The following is a 20213-nucleotide window of genomic DNA, read 5'->3' as shown; positions in this document are numbered from 1 at the left end:
TGACCCGCCCTGTCCCGCCCAGCCCCCACCTTCTCCTTCCTCTCCTCTTCCCCTTCAATCGACCCTGGAGCCCCCTGCCAGGTTGGGGGCAGCCCCCCCTGTGCCAGCCACGGGCTCTTCTGCCCTCCCGACAACCCCGCGGAGGGGCTTCTCTCTGAGGTCCGGACTCTTCTCTCTGTCTGTCTCTCTTTTTCTGTCTCTCTGTGTGTCTTTCTCTTTCTCTCTCTCTTTCTCTTTTTCTTTCTCTTTCTCTCACCTAGTCCTTGACCCCTGTCAGGGACCTGACAGCCTCTCATGCCTCTTTTTGCCTCCTTCAGGGGAAATATGTAAGCAACCAGGGCTAGTTTGTTTGGGGAGTAGGGGGCATGCACCGCACTCTCTCTCCCCAAACTGCCCACCCCAACTTTTCCCCCCAAGACTTCCTTCCCTCTCTCCCCCCACTGGGGGTCGTTTATCTCCTTCTTTCCTCTGCCTTCTCTGGAATCGGGTTTGGGTTTGGAGCGGGGGAAGGGAGGGGAGGGAAGGAAAAAGGGGCACAGTTCATTTTCCTTTGGGGGAGCTGATTATTCCACTGGCTTCTGACAGCTACCGAAGCTCTCTTCTCACTTTGGAGTTTCCAAGGCAAAGAGGTGTTTTTGGAGAATGGAGTACCAGTCCTCCCCACCCCCCACCCCTTGCCTTGCTCTGCCCTTCCAAGTCAGGAATCGAGAGACCTGGAAGAGTGTCCTGCCGTAGAGGGGAAGGGGGGAAGGGGGAGGGGCTTGGAGGTGTGTGTCTACGGTCTGGGAGTGGGGTGGGTCTTTCTCTACTTTTTCCATATTTGCGAAGCTGCAGTCAGGGTTTCTTCTGGGCTGTTGTGGTTAGTGGGCCAGAGGAGAGTAGGGGTTTGGGGGGAGGGGCGCTTCCAGGAGTACCGTAATTTCAAGCCTATATAGACTATCTTCCACTAGGGAAAAGAGATTGGTGGAGTGCTCGTTGTGGGCAGGCCAGAGTCCTGACCTCAGGTTTTTTAAAGACATTGGGTTGGGGCGGAGGAGGGGGAGGGCAGACAGTGACTCTCTTCCTCAAAGTTTTACAAATGGCAGATCCGGAATGCACTAAGGTGCCACCTGCAAGAGCTGGGTATTAGTATCCCTTCTGGCCCTGAAATTACGGTACATGGAGTATCCCTGTTATGAGGAAGGGGGATATTGCTGAGCTGTTCTCCCTCCCTACCCCTCCCCTTCCTGTAGGAGACCTAGGCAGTCAGCCCTCTTGGGTCCCTGCCCCCCCACCCCCATCCCTGTTCTCTCACCCCTATCTCTTTCCTTGAGTCTCTCTTCCTCCTGGCATCCCCGACGCTCTCCTTGCAGGCACAGCTTGGACACATCGGCTCTGGATTATTCTCTCTCCTGGTTTTGGGGAAGGGTGACATATTGCTGGGTGGACACACTCATAGGGACAACCACTTGTTGGTTGTGATTAAGGGCCAAACCCACAAGCACAGACCCTGCTCTTCCCTCCCCTTTATCCCCCACCCCCAGTATTATTGCTAACAATTTATTCTTCCTTCCCCCTCTGCCAGGTCAGGCTCCAAGACCCTGTGTTGTCCCCACCACCACCACCACCACCACCACCACCATACCACATACACACCAACCCCCACTCACCTGGCAGAGAAAACCCAGCATGGAAAAAGGGGGAAACTGAGGCACAAGGGGTTAGGGGAAGGAGTCATCACTCTCAACTTGAGACGGCCTGAGTCAAGTGAGCTAATACCAGGATAGGATGGGCAAAGAACCTAAAGTATGTATGCCAGAATTGTCTGGCAGAAGTCCTGGGTGGCAGGGTCAGAAGGATAGAGATACAAATGGACAGATGGATGGATGAAGGGCCCCGGGAACTTTGGTGTGTATCTACGTCCCTTCCCAGAGCCAATCTCTTAAACTGAGCCACAATCCCCTTGAGGGAATGCCTGTGGAGTCACTCAGAACCCTCCACAAGTTCCAGGGAATTCCCACTCAGTCAGGAAGCAGGGCCTATTGGATGGTAAGTTTTCTAGGTTCTTTCAATACCTTTGTGCCTCAGTTGTCCCTTACCCTTTACATGAGAGAAGCTTCTGCCTGCTTCATGCTTTGGGGGCCCTCTGAGGATCTCCAAGAAGCTGGGGAAGTCGGGGAAGCCTCCCCAACATGGACCCTAGGTGAATTCTGTGTGTCTCACTCATGAACTTCTCGAGTTAACCAGGACACCTGAGGGGCATTGGCTACCTTCAGGTCAATGTCCAAGAGGAGTTCTGAGACACTCCTTTCCTTCCCCCATGCCCACTAGGCCAGCAGCTTCAGAAAGGAGCTGAGTGAAAGCAGAGAATTCACTTCAGACCCCAGAACCCTACCTCCCGTGCCTCTTCCTCTCCCTCATGGCCTTGGTTTCAGGCGGGGCAGAGACTCTGGAGGGATGAGTCTTCCAGAACCACACAACTATGTTGTGTTCAATGCCTGGAGTCCCTGAAATGAGGGAGATAATATAAATCAGCTTCAGTTGCGTGGTGGGGAATACTAGAAATATATTGTGGTTCAGGGGCAAATTAAAACCTATTCTATGGGGGGGAGAATGGGAACTATCCTACATAAGAGAAAATCTAGACATTATTGGGGAGAAGCATTGTGGGGGTAGTGGAAAGCATACAGAAACTGGGGTCAGAACACTTGAATTTGAATTTTTGATCTACTACTTCTTACTGGCCTGACCTTGGGCAAGTGCTTTAACTTTGCTGGTTCTCATTCTCCTCCTCTGTCAAATATCTGGACTAGAGCAGGAGCTCACAGGTGTTGGACCCCTTTAGCAGTATGGCAAACCTACAAAGCCCTTCTCAGAATGTCCATTTTTTTCTTCTAGAATCATAACTGAAGATTTCCTTCAGTTAGGCATTAATGAAAATAAAGATGTCGTTTTTCCCCCTTATCCAAGTTCACAGACTTCCTGAAATCTGTCCCTAGGCCCTGCCCCTTAAGGGTCTGCAGACCCCAGGTTAAGAACCCCCGGACCAGAAGCTCTCTTCCAACTCTAAATTCTACAATCCAAAAATTATAATAATTATGACCTTGTGACTGAGCTTTTTTTAAATGGGGGTGAGACTGGAAATTGCGGGAAAGATGAGAAGCCGAAGCCGCCCATGTCGGGTTGGGGGTGAAGGTGGGGGGAACTGGTCCCCACCATTAACAGGAGTCTGTACCACCATTGTGTGTTGGGGAGAGGCTAAATTAGTTTCAGTCCAGCCCTCGGGTGGTGAGAAGGGAGGGGCAGGGCAGAGCTGGACACAGAGATGCAGTCGAGGTTTTCCTCCTTTTCAGGGAATGGGGGGGGTGGGGCGGGGCCCCCACCTTTCTGACACCAACGCTGCCTTGATCCCTCTTCCCGAGCCCGGGACGGCCGCAGGTAAATCGGGGGGCGGGGGAGGAAGAGGGAGGCCGGTGGTTGGGGGGGGCCCTATCTTCATCCTAGATTCTCGTTCCCTCCCTCGTCCCCTCCTGGCCGGACCTGGGATTGCACCCGAGTAATCCTGGGCGGGCCTGGATTCTGGAGTGAATTCTCTGCTCGCCCCTATCCAGCCTCTCTCTCTCTTTCTCTCTCTTTCTCCTTCCGCCAGCATTCTTAACCTTTTCTCCCCAGGCTCGCTCGGTCTCGCCTCGGACCCAGGATTGGCGCCGCCGCCCCCTCCCCTTCCTTGTCTCTCTTCTCCGCCGCATAGCTGTCCTTTGCCCTTCCCCCCTCCTCTCCCTGCCTCCTCTCTCCGTCTCCACGCCAGTCCTTCCCCCATGTGCACGAGTGCCAGTGTCTGTTGCTGAAATGATCGTGTAGTGACCCCCTAGAGAAACCCTACCAGCAAGAGGGTGAGGGGAGCCGCCCCTCCACCCCCAGTCCTAGGCTGGAACTTGCCCCTGGGAAACCTCTTCCTTGCTCTTTATTGTGTGGGGGAAGACTGGGCTTCATCATCATCATCACCACCATCATCAACACCATTATAACCATCACTGGAAGAGCTGATACCCCTTCCCCTCCCCCCTGGTGGGGCGAGGCCTTGACAGTACTACTGGTGAGAAGGAACCCTCAACACCACCAATGGTGTGGGGGGACCCCTTAATACCCACCTCTGGTTGGGGAGGACCCTAGACAGTGACAGTGGTATGGAGTGTCTCTCAGCAACACCACTGGTGTGGAAGCCCAAAACCCCTTCCAAGTTTTCCAGGCAGAGAAAGTGGGGTACAGTCTGTCTCCCTGCGGAGGAGAGTGTGTGGGTCTTCCAAACACACCCATGGAAACAAAGGAATATTGATTGACTTCCTGAAGGAGAAAAATAGAGGCACAAAGTGGGGAGTGGGTAAAAAAAAAATCAAGGGGATATCGCTATGCCCCCAATTAAGTTATTCTATGAACACTTAGGGGAGGTGTCAAAGCAAACCCTTTATCCCTGACCAGTGCAGTCTCTTATCTGCCACATATGAAAAAAGAAGGGTTATGTTCCTACATACTAACCAGGTCTTGACTTACCACTCTCAGCTTCCAGAGATAACCTCTCCAGGGCAGGGAACAGCAAGGGAGGTGCCCCATCCCCACCCCAGATACTCCTTTCCCATCACCAGTCCCACCAAGCAACCGTGACTGCAGCTGCAGGAGGGGAGACCTGCTTTTTAACCTGGCCTCCTGTGATCGATTCCTCCTTTCTCCTTTCTCTCTCTCTCTCTCTCTCTCTCTCTCTCTCTCTTCTCTCTCTCTCTCTCTCTCTCTCTCTCTTTCTCTCTCCCTGTGCCTTCTCTCTACCCCCTTACCTCCCCTATCCTGCCTGCCCCTGGCCCAGTCTTCGTGTGCCCTGGGACTCTTCAGAAGGTACTGGAGGCCACATCTACACATGAGTCAGAGCACCAATCAGGGGCATGGTGCAAGGACCCACTACAAGCTGGGGACCGCATCTATGTGATGCCCTGGATCCCCTACCGAACAGACACACTGACCGAATATGCATCATGGGAGGATTATGTGGCCGCCCGCCACACCACCACCTACCGCCTACCCAACCGTGTGGACGGCACAGGCTTTGTGGTCTATGATGGTGCTGTCTTCTACAATAAGGAACGAACTCGAAACATTGTCAAGTATGACCTACGGACGCGTATCAAGAGTGGGGAGACGGTGATCAACACTGCTAACTACCATGATACCTCACCCTATCGTTGGGGGGGCAAGACAGATATTGACCTTGCAGTGGACGAGAATGGGCTGTGGGTGATTTATGCCACAGAAAGCAACAATGGGCGGTTGGTGGTCAGCCAGCTCAATCCCTACACCCTGCGCTTTGAGGGTACTTGGGAAACAGGCTATGACAAGAGATCAGCCTCCAATGCCTTCATGGTTTGTGGCGTCCTCTACGTGCTGCGTTCGGTGTATGTGGATGATGACAGTGAGGCTGCTGGCAACCGAGTCGACTATGCTTTCAACACCAATGCCAACCGAGAGGAGCCCGTCAGCTTGGCATTTCCCAACCCTTACCAGTTTGTCTCCTCAGTTGATTACAATCCCCGTGACAACCAACTTTATGTGTGGAACAACTACTTTGTGGTGCGCTACGGTCTTGAGTTTGGACCACCAGACCCCAGTGCTGGTAAGGACAACCTCTGACCCAGGGATGGCCATTGACCCTCCTTTGGTCTTAGACTCAGGAATGATCATCTTTGACTTCATTCTCAATACCACCCCCCTCTTAAAAGTAGGATAGATTTCTAGAAAAGGGACTTTAGAGATCATCTGGTTCAACTCCCTCATTTCATTAATAAGGAAGCTGAGGCTTAGACTGAATGACTTGCCCAAAGTCATATTAAATAGAAGAGCCAGGATTTGAACTTGTCTCCTGACTCTAAAAAAAGTGCTTTTTCCACATGGCTTGACAGCGACCTTGGGGTCCATCTCCAGGGTGGGGTTCCAGAAGTCATTCATTAGATTCCAGGAATACTGAGGTGATTGTGCCACCCTACTCCATCCTGGTTGGTCAGACCACATCTGGAGTATTGTGGTCCTGGGCACTACATTCAGGGAGGATGTGGATAAACTGGAGCGTCCCGAGGAGGGTAACCAGAATAGCAAAGGGCCTCGAATCTATGCTGTATGTATGGGTAAGACCTGTCCTAACTGTTGTGCTAAGGTTGTGGAAAGGCTGGCTACACTAGACCTGGAGGGGAGTAGGGATCCTCAGCGGGCCAGAACATTTCCTGCCCTTATCAGGAGACATGGTAACAAGATGCTCAAGAGTGGGGTGATTCAGAATACCAGGGTGTGATGCGTCTGAGGATGGGGAAGAGGACTCAGAAAGGGCCACCTCTAATACTCTCTCTATCACCCCACTACAACATAGGCCCAGCCACTTCACCTCCCCTCAGCACAACAACCACAGCCCGACCCACCCCGTTGACAAGCACAGCCTCACCTGCTGCTACCACACCTCTCCGGCGAGCACCCCTCACTACTCACCCTGTGGGTGCCATCAATCAGCTGGGGCCTGATGTGCCACCTGCCACAGCCCCGGCTCCTAGCACTCGAAGACCCCCAGCCCCCAATCTGCATGTGTCACCTGAGCTATTCTGTGAGCCCCGGGAGGTTCGAAGGGTCCAATGGCCAGCCACCCAGCAAGGCATGTTGGTAGAAAGGCCTTGCCCCAAGGGCACACGAGGTGAGTGAGTTCTGGATGCTAGAGTAACTTCTTCCCCTTCCAAGGTGGATGGGTGGTGATTGCTAATTCTTGCCATGGAAGAATAGAAAGTGCTCTCCCTAGGCTTAAAAAGAACAGGCCATGGGTCTCGTGGGGTAGAGGGCAAGGAACACTGTAATTAAGGGAAGTGGAAGGGGGAGACAAAAACTGACAGTCCCCCTGACTGTCCATCTGCTTCCCACAACTTTGTCCCTCTGGCCCTCTTTCTCATCTCTGTCTTTCCATTTTCCCCCCTCCTGTCTCTTCTCATCCATTTGTTCCTAACCCATATCTTGGTCTATCCTGCTCTCTCATCTTTTGACCCTCTCCCATTTTCTTTCTTATCACTACCTCCTCACTTATCTGTCTTTCATTTATTTTTTCTCTCCTACTCATTCTCCTCTCCCATTTGTCTCCTGTCTTTTTGTAGGAATTGCTTCCTTCCAGTGTCTCCCAGCCCTGGGGCTCTGGAACCCCCGAGGCCCGGACCTCAGCAACTGTACTTCCCCCTGGGTCAACCAGGTGGCCCAGAAGGTACCACTACTTGCCCCTACTCCATCACACCTTAAGGTGTTGGGTCATGGGGATGGAAGGGTCTGATGGGAGATGAAAGTGAGAGGGAGCTCCTAGGTTACTGGGGAGAAATAAAAAGAGGGGCTGGGCAGAGGAGTGAGTGAAGAACTAGAGTAGAAAAGCTGACCGTTGTAGGGGCTGCAAGGATAGGAACTGGGCAGGGAGAAGTTCAACAAGAGCGGGAAAGTATAGAAGAAAATAGTCATGGTACAAGATTCCTGCCTCCAGATCAAGAGTGGTGAGAATGCAGCCAACATTGCGAGTGAGCTGGCCCGCCATACCCGGGGTTCCATCTACGCGGGTGATGTCTCATCGTCAGTGAAGCTAATGGAGCAGCTGCTGGACATCCTGGATGCCCAGCTGCAGGCTCTCCGGCCCATCGAGCGTGAGTCAGCTGGCAAGAACTACAACAAGGTGGGCCTGCTCGTGGGCATCCTGGGAGAATTTGGGAAACTAAAAGCATCCTCTATGCCTGTGTCTGGAGGGGGAAAAAAAGATACTGTAGTGGGACCTGGGTGTCACCCATTCTGGAGCCTCTGAGCTGTCTGTGCCTCCCAATTCTGCATCCTCCTTCTGAGGCACACCTTCACAACTCCCCTGGTTGAAAAAGGAAACAAGAACCATAAAGGCTGAGGTTTAGCAGCTGTAACACTTGAACCATCTTGTGAGGTCAGGAAGAACTGAAATTAGATGCTGGGCTCACCCTGGAAGCCACTTGTGCTAGATATTTGGCTGGCAGTTAGGATGAGCTGGTGACGTGAGTGGCAATGGGACCCTGAGGATTCTAGCTGGGACAGAATGGGGTTGGGAGGCCAGACATGGGTATTAGGGTTTTGAGTCTGACATCTTCTCTCTGCTGGTCTAGATGCACAAGCGAGAGAGGACCTGCAAGGACTATATCAAGGTGAGATGGAAACAGTGCCCCAACTAGAGCTGAGGGATGTGGGCACCAGGGGACATTAGGGACCAGGATGGGCAAGACTAAGAATGAACAGAGGGCTGGAAAGGGGCCTTGGGGACTTTAGAGGGCAAGTGGAGCTGGGGTAGTCAGGCTAGAGCACTCAGTCTTACCTCACCCCCACAGGCAGTAGTGGAGACGGTGGATAACCTGCTTCGCCCAGAGGCCCTGGAGTCATGGAAAGACATGAATGCCACAGAACAAGTGCACACGGCCACCATGCTGCTGGATATCCTGGAGGAGGGGGCCTTCCTGCTAGCTGACAATGTCAAAGAACCAGCTCGATTCCTCACTGCTAAGCAGAATGTAGGTGAGTAATCACCCCAGGCCGCACCAGGAAACAAAGGTTTGCCTTGCCCCAGGACGGGAAGATCTAACTAGGTTAAGCAGACATACCCCCAAAACATGCCTAGAACCCAGCATCCCACCTGGGCATATGCCTTGGCTCCAGTGACAAACCTGGGAACCTGTCTAGAATAGAAGGGACTTGTGCATGGATAAGAAGACTTTAGACCATGAGGGAAGGACACCTCCCAGCCTCCCACCATAAGTTTCCTTCTTCAGACCCTTGAATGGTAGAGACCAGAGCCAAACACACTCAGGCACTTCTATATCCGTCCACAGTGCTGGAAGTTACCGTGCTGAATACCGAGGGTCAGGTACAAGAACTGGTGTTCCCCCAGGAGTACCCCAGTGAAAACTCTATCCAACTTTCTGCCAACACCATCAAGCAGAACAGCCGTAATGGTCAGTACCATGGAAGGGAAGGGGAAGGAAGGGAACCCATTCGGGAACGTATTGCTCTAGTAACACCCCAGCACTCAACTTTCATTGTGGGAGCTGAGGGGTATCTCAGAAACCAAAGGGGACAAAGTGAATGGGGTCCTCCCCAGGGTGGGGCTCCAGAAGTCATTCTTTAAGATTCCAGAAATAATGAGGGGCTTGTGCCACCCTACTCTTATCTGTTGGTCAGACCACATCTGGAGTATCGTGGTCCTGTGGTCCATGTAGAGAGGATGTGGATAAGCTGGAAAGCGTCCAGAGGAGGATAACCAGAATGGCGAAGGGCCTCAAATTTACGTCATATAAGTATTGGGGACATTTAGCCTGGAGAATAAAATGGGGGCATAGTCATTATTTTCAGGTTAGTTGCTCTCTCTTTAAGTGGAAGAGGGATTAGACGTGCCCTGTTTGGCCCTAGAGAGCAGAGACAGGAGCTAAGGATGGAAAAAGCTGCAAAAAAGCAAATTCAGGTTTGATGTCAAGAAAAACTTATTGAAAAATGGAGCTGTCCCAGAGCTGTGCTGGGGTGTAATGGGTTTTCCTTCATTCTGGATCTTCAAGCAAAGGCTTCTCAAGCACTTCTTGGACAGGTTATAGTGGGGGTCCTTTTCGTGTATGAGTTGAACTGAAGGGCTCCCAAGATCTCTTCCAGTTCTCCAATGCTGTGAGTCAGTGAGTTAGATCTGAAAAAGATCTTAGAAGTCTTCTAGGCCAGGGGTTCTTAACCTGGGGGGTGGGGGTGTCTGTGAACTTTTTTTTCTAATTCTGAAAACTGTATTTCCATATAATTGGTTTCTTTTGTAATCTGAAGTATTTTCTTTTAAGCATTTAAATGCATTATTCTGATAAGGGGTCTGTAGGCTTCACCAGAGGGTTTCAATGACAAAGGAACCCATGGTACAACAAAAGTTTTTTAAAAAAAACCAAACACACCAAAAAATCCCTGATCTGGTCTAACCCTCTCAATTTACAATTGAGGACATGGAGGACTAAAGTGGAGAGATTTGCCCAAGGTCACACAGGTAGGAAATAGTAAACACTGAGCCAATATTTGAACCTGTGCTGACCGTCCTCACCACACTCTCTATTCCAGGGGTGGTGAAAGTTGTCTTCATCCTTTATAACAACCTGGGCCTCTTCCTGTCCACGGAGAATGCCACAGTAAAGCTGGCAGGTGAGGCAGGCTCCGGGGGGCCCGGGGGAGCTGCGTTAGTGGTGAACTCTCAAGTCATTGCAGCCTCCATCAACAAAGAATCTAGCCGAGTGTTCCTCATGGACCCGGTCATCTTCACCGTGGCCCACCTAGAGGTAAGCCCTGGAAAACGACCTGGTTCTGCTCTCACAACATCCATTTCCTTGGGATGATTCTGAGGAGCCTTGCCTGTGGAGAACACATCCTCCCAGGGGCCCCACTTTGTCCTCTGTCTGGGGGCAGGGAGGATGAGCAGGGCAGAACTTAGTGGACCACATCCCCAGTTATGAGTTTGTCATATTCCCCAGCACTGAGAGCACTTCAAAGAAACTGTCAGGGTTCCTTATCCCCCGTCTGTAGCTCCTGATTGCTGGTACATGGTGCTCCCCCCTCCAGATGGGGTCATTTTAAACCTTTTGATCATTGAATCAATCATTGATCATTGAATTTTTGAACTTGAAGAGAATCTTTCTGCTTCCTTGTGGCAATTCCCTCATTTTTGCATATGGGGACACTGAAGCTCAGTGACATTGTGACTTGCTCATCAAGGTCATATAGCTTTTTCGAGTTGGATTTGAGGTTTGAACCCAAGACTCCAGACTCCTTCTTAGCTCGGTGTTGTTGGGTTTTTTTTTTCACTATAGTGCCTCCCACTTTTCATGGGGTGCTAAGTCCTTGTCTTTATTCTTATTTGAAAAGCCCCTGACCTGTAGGTTTCACCCCCACCCCATGGCACTTATCCAATGGCTGTGTCTGGGTCTGAGGCCATGCTACAGCCCGGTGGGGGTGAGGGGTTGGAGAGGACTCCACAGATCTGATGCCTCTCACTGTAATATTCTGACACCCCCCCCCAACTACCACCACACAACAGGCCAAGAACCACTTCAATGCCAACTGCTCCTTCTGGAACTACTCAGAGCGTTCCATGCTGGGCTACTGGTCGACCCAGGGCTGTCGTCTGGTGGATTCCAACAAGACCCATACCACCTGTGCCTGCAGCCACCTCACTAACTTTGCCGTGCTCATGGCTCACCGTGAGATCGTAAGCCAGTGGCTCCACCAGCTCCGCTGGGCCAGGGCCTGCTTGTTAGCCCGGCTTTGCATGGCATTATAACATGAGGCATGCCAAGGGAATTCCAACTTCCTGGGCATAGGGAGCCATCAATACCTCCCTTGCTCAGGGCATGGGGCCAGAGCAAGTAGAAATGCCAAGGGGAAAGGGCTGCTTTTCCTGGCTCTGTCTCAATTGCCTCCTTCTCCCTGGACATTGAGGGGGAAGGACTCGTTTCATCACCTCTCCGTGGGCACTCAAGAGCATGGGGGAAGGGGGCATGCCATCCACAAGAGGGTGGGAACCAGTCAGCTGATGAAGGGGCAAAAGGTCTGGATGGGTGGTCCAGCGAGGCCCATGATGTCCTTAGCAATTGCCTACAAATGGTGCCCTGGTTGAATTGAGGTTAGGGCTGCAGATCCTAAAACTGCCCTTCCTGGTTCCTCCCCAGTACCAAGGCCGGATCAATGAGCTGCTGCTGTCTGTCATCACTTGGGTGGGCATCGTGGTCTCCCTTGTCTGCCTGGCTATCTGTATCTCCACCTTCTGCTTCCTTCGGGGGCTGCAGACTGACCGAAACACTATCCATAAGAATCTTTGCATCAGCCTCTTCCTGGCCGAGCTGCTCTTCCTTGTTGGCATTGACAAGACCCAATATGAGGTGAGTCAGGGTGCGGGGACAGGGCGGGCCTACTTCCCTCCCTGAGGAGAGGGCCAGAGCTTGCCACGTCCACTGCGCGCCAACATCGGACCGCTTCAGCTTCAAGGGGGCTGGGCAGTGGGGCTCAAGGACCAGCCGGGTTGGGAGCGTGGCAGGAGGGCTGGCCCGGGTAGGGCCATTCCCCCTCATGCCTGGTGCCTGTGCCCCTAGATCGCCTGCCCCATCTTTGCGGGGCTGCTGCATTACTTCTTCCTGGCAGCCTTCTCTTGGCTGTGCCTGGAGGGCGTGCATCTCTACTTGCTGTTGGTGGAGGTGTTTGAGAGCGAGTACTCACGCACCAAATACTACTACCTGGGAGGCTACTGCTTCCCGGCCCTGGTCGTGGGCATCGCTGCCGCCATCGACTATCGCAGCTACGGCACTGAGAAGGCGTGAGTATTTGTTCTTCTCTTTGTCTCTCTGGCGTCCGCTCTCCTGAACCCCTGAATAGCACTAGCCCTTGGGATGGGACCATTCAGTGACTAGGACGTACCCTCTCGACTCCACAGAAACCCCACTAAGCAGAATCAGCCCCCCAGGGACAAAATGGGGAGTCCTGTTGGTGGTGGAGGTGGAGCTATTTGGTCCCCTGGGTCCTTCTCTCAAATGAGATAATATTTGTAAAATGCTTAGCACAGAACCTGGAACGTGTGCTCTATGTGCTTATCGCTACATAAATGCCTATTGTCCTTCCTTCCCCTTTCCTATCTCTACCTTACCCTCTGTCTGTCTGACAGCTGCTGGCTCCGAGTGGACAATTATTTCATCTGGAGTTTCATTGGGCCTGTCTCATTTGTCATTGTGGTGAGTCAGAGGAGAGGGCCCCAAATTCATCAGGCCTCCTTGAAACACAGTGCTCTTCACCCCCTAACTCTTCTCATCATTCCTGAGGGGCTTATCCCAAAATTTGAAAAGGAGGAAAATTTCTGTACCCTCTTCTGCCTGCCTTTTTCAAGACCTAAGAAATGGAACTAATCCTTTCTTCACCACATAATGGTGGTGTTCAATCTTCTCCTGCCTAATTATGATGTCTGGTGTCCCCAAAGGAGGGATGGTTTCTAATCTTCCCCATACAGTGGGTAGTTTCTAGCCTCACACTCCTACAGAGCTAGACAAGAATTTAGAGATTCTTTAGACCAGCCCCCTTATCTTACAGATTGAGAAACTGAGGCTCAGAAAGATTAAATATTTGCCCAAGGTCATACAGGCAGTAAGTAGCAGAGCCAGAATTCAAACATGGGTTGTCTGACTCCCAAATCCGGGTGTGTGTGTGTGTGTGTGTGTGTGTGTGTGGACACAAGTGAAGCTGCTTTGGTTGATCCTTCCAATTGGAATAGAAAAACAAAACAGCCTCAGGCTATCATGTGGGTACCCATAATGGAGTGAGAGCACACTTCCGGTGTCAGGTAACAAGGTATCCCTTCAGCATTCAGCAGTCTCAGACCAGACCTAACCAAAGTCCTAAGAGCATCATGGTGAGCAAAAGTCAGGCTAAGCCAAGTAGCCTCCCCCACCATCCACCATGTCCTTGTCCCTTTCCTCATTTCTCAGGTGAACCTGGTGTTCCTCATGGTGACACTTCACAAGATGATCCGCAGCTCCTCCGTGCTCAAGCCTGACTCTAGCCGCCTGGACAACATCAAGTAGGTGACCATTTGAGGACCCTGGCCCCCCTCCCAGGAGCCTCCAGCTCCAGCTTCAGCCCCAGGGACTGACTGCCCATCCCAGACCCTGGACTCAGCCTGGCTGAGGACCCTGTTGACCTATTGCCAGCTGAAATGATAACTTGGAGGATGCAGAAGCTAGGGTGACTGTGCTGGGGTTGGATAGGTTGAGGGATGGTCCTCCCCTACTTGTAGGTTCCCCCCCCCCCCGAACCTTTCATCTACATACTCCAGCTTAACCTAAGCTGCTCCTCTGCTCTGGAACCTTGATTTCCTCTAAGAAGCTGCGGCCTAGGGGATGACTCAGATGCTTTTTCTCTGCTCTTGCCCCACCCTCACCTTACAGGTCTTGGGCCCTGGGGGCCATTGCCCTCCTCTTCCTACTGGGTCTCACCTGGGCCTTTGGCCTCCTCTTCATCAACAAGGAGTCGGTGGTCATGGCCTATCTCTTCACCACCTTCAATGCCTTCCAGGGGGTCTTCATCTTTGTCTTTCACTGCGCTCTGCAGAAGAAGGTGAGAGGGGTGTTGCCCCAGCTCTCTGCCCTCTGGGTTCCACTCTCCCAAGGGCCTTTCCCTTCTCTCTCCTGTAACCTGGCTTTGAGGGCAGAGTAAGTCAGCCCTACTCCTTCCTCTCTGCCTGACCCACCTGCTGCTTCCTCTTTCACCTACCTTCAGGTGCACAAGGAGTATAGTAAATGCCTGCGCCACTCCTACTGCTGCATCCGACCACCCCCTGGAGGTGCGCACGGCTCCCTCAAGACCTCTGCGATGCGCAGCAACAACCGCTACTATACGGGGACCCAGGTACCTGGGGCTCCGTCAGGGCTGGGGGGGGGGCTGCCCAGTGGCAGGGCCGGTGATGCTGAGGACATCCATCGAGGAAAGGAAGGTCAGGGGTTAACCTTGTCACGGAAGGGTCAGCCAGCCTAGGCACTGAGGGCACTTGAGCCCTCTGCCATGCCCTGCGTTGTTGTGTTCCTAGAGCCGAATTCGAAGGATGTGGAATGACACTGTGAGGAAGCAGACAGAGTCATCCTTCATGGCTGGAGACATCAACAGCACCCCAACACTGAACCGAGGTGAGACGCTGACATCTCTGCCCCTTCTGACTCAGTTTCCTTTCCTCATCCTGAAATTCCATCAGACTCTGGACTCTTTGCTGATCTCTGATACCTGGCTCTCCTCTGCTAGGCACCATGGGGAACCACTTGCTAACCAACCCTGTGCTGCAGCCTCGAGGTGGGACCAGCCCCTACAATACCCTCATTGCTGAGTCTGTGGGCTTCAACCCCTCTTCACCCCCTGTCTTCAACTCCCCAGGTAAAAGGACTACCTGTGGGGACAGAGCTGAGAAAGGTAGAATGGCTGGTTGTAGCAGAAAGAGTGTGGGACTTGGGAATTGGGAGGCCTAGGTTCAAAAGGCTGCTCTTTTACTTACTGTGTGACCATGGACAAGTGCCTTCATGTCTCTGGGCCTCAGTTTCCTCATCTATAAAATGGGTATAATAATACTTACCTCAGAGTTGTTGTGAGGAAAATATTTGTGAACCTTAAGCCACTAAAGAAAATTGAATTGTTATAAAAGAGAATAGGACCCCTTTTTTGAGGACTGGGCATGAGAACTACTAGTCTTTGTTTGAGGGATGACTTCATAAGCCCTGGATTGGGGGCTGGGTGTTTGAAGTTGGGAGATGATATCTCTGGACCAATCTCATTCTAAACCTCTCTCTTTTCTCTCCTCATGCAAACCTACAGGGAGCTACCGGGAGCCCAGTACGTCCTACCCTTTTCCAGTAATATTTCAGGAGGTGGGAGACAGTCTAAGGCAGTAGCTGCTGCCAGGCGGGGATGGCCTCAAGTGTGGGTCAGAACATATAGGATTACCCTCCTCTCTAGGCAGGGTCAACCTCAGCCCCTCATATCCCTAAGCGTCCAAACCCCCTAGCTATGATTCCTCAGGATCCGCTGGAGAATTCCTGATGAGTGATAGAATGGCCCTGGAAAAGCTAGTTCTTTCTGGTGGAGGTGGCTGGAGCGGGAATAGTATCCCCAGCTTCAGGTGAGGAGGTAAAAAGTGGAAGGGCTCAACTCCCCAGGGTGATGGGAAGAGTCCTAGGGAGCTTTTGAGAGAACAGCTTAGCCCCTCTCCCTCACATGCTTCCTTCCTCATCACCACATTCCCATCCAGGCTGCCCCCTTCCTCCTGACCAGTGCCTCTCTGTCTTACAGAACACCCTCTAGGAGGCCGGGATGCATGCGGTATGGACACCCTTCCACTTAATGGCAATTTTAACAACAGCTACTCCTTACGAAGTGGCGACTTCCCTCCCGGGGATGGGGGTCCAGAACCACCGCGAGGACGAAACCTGGCTGATGCTGCTGCCTTTGAGAAGATGATCATCTCGGAGCTGGTGCACAATAACCTCAGGGGTAGCAGTGGGGCAGCTAAAGGCCCCCCACCCCCTGAGCCCCCGGTGCCACCTGTCCCAGGTAGTGGTGGGGATGAAGAGGCAGGGGCGCCCGGAGGGGCTGACCGGGCTGAGATCGAACTGCTCTACAAGGCCCTGGAGGAGCCCCTACTGCTGCCCCGGGCCCAGTCGGTGCTGTATCAGAGTGACCTGGACGAATCAGAGAGCTGTGCGGCTGAGGATGGGGCAGTCAGCCGACCCCTCTCCTCCCCTCCTGGCCGGGACTCCCTCTATGCCAGTGGGGCCAACCTTCGGGACTCGCCCTCCTACCCGGACAGTAGCCCAGAGGGGCCTAGTGAGGCCCTTCCTCCACCCCCTCCAGCCCCACCTGGTCCTCCTGAAATCTACTACACCTCCCGCCCGGCCCTGGTGGCCCGGAACCCCCTGCAGGGCTACTACCAGGTGCGGCGGCCTAGCCATGAAGGCTACTTGGCTGCCCCGGGCCTGGAGGGGCCAGGGCCTGATGGTGATGGCCAGATGCAGCTGGTCACCAGCCTCTGAGGGGCCCCGTGGACTCAGAGGGCTGGGTGGCCCAGTGCCAGGGGAGGGGGACCCTGGGTAGGGGAGGACTTTGGGGGATAAAGGGTGAACTAAATGGAGTGTGAGACAGGCTGTCCTCTCCATATGTACCCCCTCACCTATGGGCCCTACCATTCCCCTTTTAGGGGACTCTGAGGGGGCAGGGTCCCTGATGTACAGGGTACACAGGAGTTCCTGACAGCCACATGCACCAGCTGTTTTGGGGGAGTGTTGTGGGGATGAGCTGAGGGCCCCCTGGGGGTAGATGGGCAAGAAGGTGGAGGCACACAGTCCCTCCTAGATTCCCTGCCCAGGGGTAAAGCGGTTGCCAAAACCCCACTTTGCCAAACCTTTCATTGGCTCCTCTCTGCAGCCAGAAACCTTGCAGGCCCCACCCCAAGGAAGAATTTCAGGGCAAAGGACAGATGGACAGCCTTCTGTGTATCCTCCTACTCCCCTGAAACTGGGGGTTCTAGCCCAAGGGAAAGCCCCAGGAGGGAGATTGAGGGGTGCGGCTGGAGGTTTAAATGTTGAACTTTCTTCTGAGCCAACTACCCCTCATTCCCTCCCTGGAAGCAAGCCTGCTCTGAGCTCCCCTCCAAGACTGTACCCACTGACCCCCCCCCAGGGTGACTCCTGACTAAGCACAACCCCCCATGGGGCCCCTTGCCCATGGGGGTGGCCCCTGGGGGGGGCAGTTCCCAGCTCTGTGGGCTCAGATCTCTGGGGAGTAGATTCTGGGTCTGGAACTCTCCCTGGGGCGGGGGGCCTCTTTACCCTTCCCCTCCTCCCCCATTGCTGTAAATATTTCAACGAAATGGAAAAGAAAAAAAAATTACAAAAAAAAAATCTCATCACTTGAAGCCACTGGGAGCCCACAGCCCAGGCCAGCTCTGGCTCTCCACCAACCAGAGCACCTCCCCCCCTACCTCCCCCCCCCCCACCTCCCCACCCAGCAGCCAAGACTTCTCTCTGCTTGTGCGTGCATCCTGGCCAGGTTGGAGTGGGGGCCTCCATGGCAGCTTTTTACAATCAAAAGACAGAAACAAACAAACAAACAAAACAAAAGCAAGAAGCAAAAGAAACACAACCTTTTTTTCCTTCCTGGCACCATGTTCCTGTCGTTTCCCTCTGAATCCAGTCCCTGGCACCGTCTCTCCTGGGGCATGCGTTCCACCGCCTGCTCCAGGAATAGGGACCCATTTTCCTTTCCTCGCCCCTCCCTCCCTGCCAAGGGGAGACCCCTCCGACCCAAAGATGCTTCCCTGAGGCGGCTACACCATCTCTTTTAAGTTCTGTTCACTGCAAATTGCTTCTGGGCCTCAGGACCAGCAAAGGGATAAAGGCGTCATTTTTCTGTCTAAAGGGGCTAATGGAAGAGTTTAGAAAAAGAAAAAAGGCAAAGGCCCCCAGTCTCCAGGTGCTGGAGTAGGGAAGGGTAAGAGGGGAGTTGGGTGTCCATGGGTTTGGGGTCAGGGTTTGGAATGGTGGAGTTTGCCCGGTCTGGAAAGCATGGGAGATCCCCAGCAGGGAAGGCATCAGAGGGACACTTCAGCTGGGCTGTTTCTCCAAACCTCCTACACTTCTTAGAAGCTGGTTTTTTGGGGGGAATCTGCTCACGAGTGCCTCTCCCTGCTATATTCTCTTTTCCTCTCTAACCTTTTTTCACTATCCTCACCTAAGGGCTCCTCTCCATGCCTCTTGGGGTGGGAATGGGACAGCCCAGCTGTGCAATGTTGCTACAATGCCCTGGTCCCTGGAGTCCCTTGTGGCCATTTCCCCAAAGGGTGGCCCCTCCCCATTCCTGCTCCCTCCACCTCACACCCTCCCCCTACCACTTTTCTCACAAGTGCCATGAGTTTTCTAACATCTTTGGGTCTCAGCCTGCTGCTGCCATTAACTTCTTGGTTTGGGGGGGCAGGAGCTCCAGGGAGTAATTGGGGAATAAGTATGTGTGGTAGGAGGAGAGATGGGGGTATTGGGGGAATCCTTTTTGCTGCTAGAAACCCCCTCTCTCCTCCTGGGGAGCTGGGGCTGGCTTGTCCCCATCATGTGGGGGAGAAGGGGTCAAACCAAAGAATGGTGGCTTTGTCCCACATTGGGGGCAGGGGTGGGGAGGACAGCTAGAAGGAGAACATGGTTGGTCTCCATCTCTTGCTCTCCTAGATAAGACTGAGAGTGACCTTGCGTTGGAAGTGCTAAATTCACTTCGCCAGGAGTCCCTGGGTTGGATGGCAGTGAGGTCAGGTTGGGGAAGGCAAGGACCACCCAAAGGCCCTGTATCACCATTTCCCCCATACAACATTCCCCTCTTTCTGTGCTTGGGAGAGACTTAGGGCAGGAGCTATCCCCAGTGACCTCTGTCTCGATTCACCATCTGGGTAGGGGAGGTCTGTGAAAAGCCCCTGTTTGGGAGGGGGGAAGGAGAGGGAAGGGACGTGGCTGCTGAGGGAGCTGGCAGGTGGAAGATCTAGAGGGCCCCCTACCCTTCCTGCCTCAGACTTTGGGGTGGCCATATGACACCAGCTGGGGATTGGGAACTCCTGGGTTTCTGTGGAACCTGAAGGAATGTAAGGAGTCCTTCTCTCCCCTCCACACACACCCTCCCCTTATCTCCCCAGACATGGACAATCATGGGGGTAGGGTGAAGTCAGTCAGTAGGTTCCCATCTATCAAGGACAGGGATAGCAACGGGAAGGGTTCCTAGGCCTCACGGCTGCATGGCAGGGCCCCCTGGTGGGGATACAGAGACCATGGCAGCCCAGCTCCAAGCCACCCTAGAGAACCCAACTGTTCCCCCACCCCAACGAGCCCTGGTGCCTTGACACCCCCACCTCAGCTGGGACAGGACCCACTGTATAGAGAAAGTTCTTGGTTTCCTCCCCCTGCTCTCCTTTCCCTGGGCTCATGAGTTCCTTCCCTCTTGAAATTTTGTGGGAGGCAGTTTCTGGATTTTCATTTTTCTTGGTCCCCTTGCCTTCTCTCCCTTTTTTCTGTCTCTGCCTCTCTTTCCTTCTGTCTGTCTTTCTCCTCTGTGTCTCTCCCATCTGTCTTGTCTTCCTCTCACCCTTCTTTTCGCCCTTGCTTTCTCTCTGTCCGCTTGGGCTTCCCTCCTCCGGTCCTCCCGCCACCCGCCTGCCCTGCCTTGGTCTCCTCCTTTTCGATATGCCAAACCAATTTTGGGTCGAGTGCATTTAACGAGAACAAAACAAGAGACTCATAAAGACAACGAGTACGTTTCAAAAAAAAAAAAAAGAAAAAACTTCCAAAAAAAAAAAAGAAACCATTGTCGAGTCAAAAAAAAAAATCAAACAATAAAGAAAATAAGATTTCTTGGAATGTTTGGAGCAGAGTGATTTATTTCGGGGTGCAAAATGGGGAAACAAGTGGGACGAGGACCAAAGGTTAAGGAGGACCTCAATGACAGTCTCAGCTTTGGGCAGTGACAAATTCTTTGGAGTGATTATAAGATAAAGCAGTCCAATGGGAGAAATGGTATTTTCTGCCCAAGGACCTTCTTTGTCTCCAGGATGTATTAATAATACTATTTATATAGAACTTTAAGGTATGAAGCATTTTTTTTCC

General features: G+C 52.9%; 1 protein-coding gene across 7 annotated transcripts in view; it reads left to right on the top strand.

Moving 5' to 3' along the window:
* ADGRL1 (adhesion G protein-coupled receptor L1) overlaps positions 1 to 19967 on the top strand; it is a 65092-nt gene extending 45125 nt beyond the window's left edge. Inside the window, exons 1-21 of one of the 7 annotated variants that reach the window (XM_078153948.1) lie at positions 1728 to 1746; positions 3333 to 3417; positions 4838 to 5638; positions 6386 to 6700; positions 7149 to 7252; positions 7520 to 7705; positions 8157 to 8195; positions 8376 to 8559; positions 8874 to 8996; positions 10126 to 10340; positions 11096 to 11266; positions 11727 to 11936; positions 12147 to 12367; positions 12713 to 12779; positions 13527 to 13618; positions 13986 to 14154; positions 14317 to 14445; positions 14624 to 14720; positions 14833 to 14961; positions 15397 to 15414; positions 15871 to 19967. In XM_078153948.1, the coding sequence (XP_078010074.1) occupies positions 3336 to 3417; positions 4838 to 5638; positions 6386 to 6700; positions 7149 to 7252; positions 7520 to 7705; positions 8157 to 8195; positions 8376 to 8559; positions 8874 to 8996; positions 10126 to 10340; positions 11096 to 11266; positions 11727 to 11936; positions 12147 to 12367; positions 12713 to 12779; positions 13527 to 13618; positions 13986 to 14154; positions 14317 to 14445; positions 14624 to 14720; positions 14833 to 14961; positions 15397 to 15414; positions 15871 to 16610 (4092 nt within the window). In that variant the 5' untranslated portion in view covers positions 1728 to 1746; positions 3333 to 3335 and the 3' untranslated portion in view covers positions 16611 to 19967. Of the gene's footprint in view, positions 1 to 1727; positions 1747 to 3332; positions 3418 to 3823; positions 4076 to 4837; positions 5639 to 6385; positions 6701 to 7148; positions 7253 to 7519; positions 7706 to 8156; positions 8196 to 8375; positions 8560 to 8873; positions 8997 to 10125; positions 10341 to 11095; positions 11267 to 11726; positions 11937 to 12146; positions 12368 to 12712; positions 12780 to 13526; positions 13619 to 13985; positions 14155 to 14316; positions 14446 to 14623; positions 14721 to 14832; positions 14962 to 15396; positions 15506 to 15870 lie in introns of those variants that run through there. The other 6 variants (XM_020994847.2, XM_078153949.1, XM_020994843.2 and 3 more) reach the window with 6 other exon arrangements.
* Positions 19968 to 20213: the final 246 nt, after the last annotated feature.

Source organism: Phascolarctos cinereus, unplaced genomic scaffold, assembly GCF_003287225.1.
Source record: "Phascolarctos cinereus isolate Bilbo 61053 unplaced genomic scaffold, phaCin_HiC Scaffold_4;HRSCAF=312, whole genome shotgun sequence".
In the NCBI taxonomy this organism is placed as follows: domain Eukaryota; kingdom Metazoa; phylum Chordata; class Mammalia; order Diprotodontia; family Phascolarctidae; genus Phascolarctos; species Phascolarctos cinereus.
This window is presented reverse-complemented; position numbering and strand designations above follow the sequence as displayed.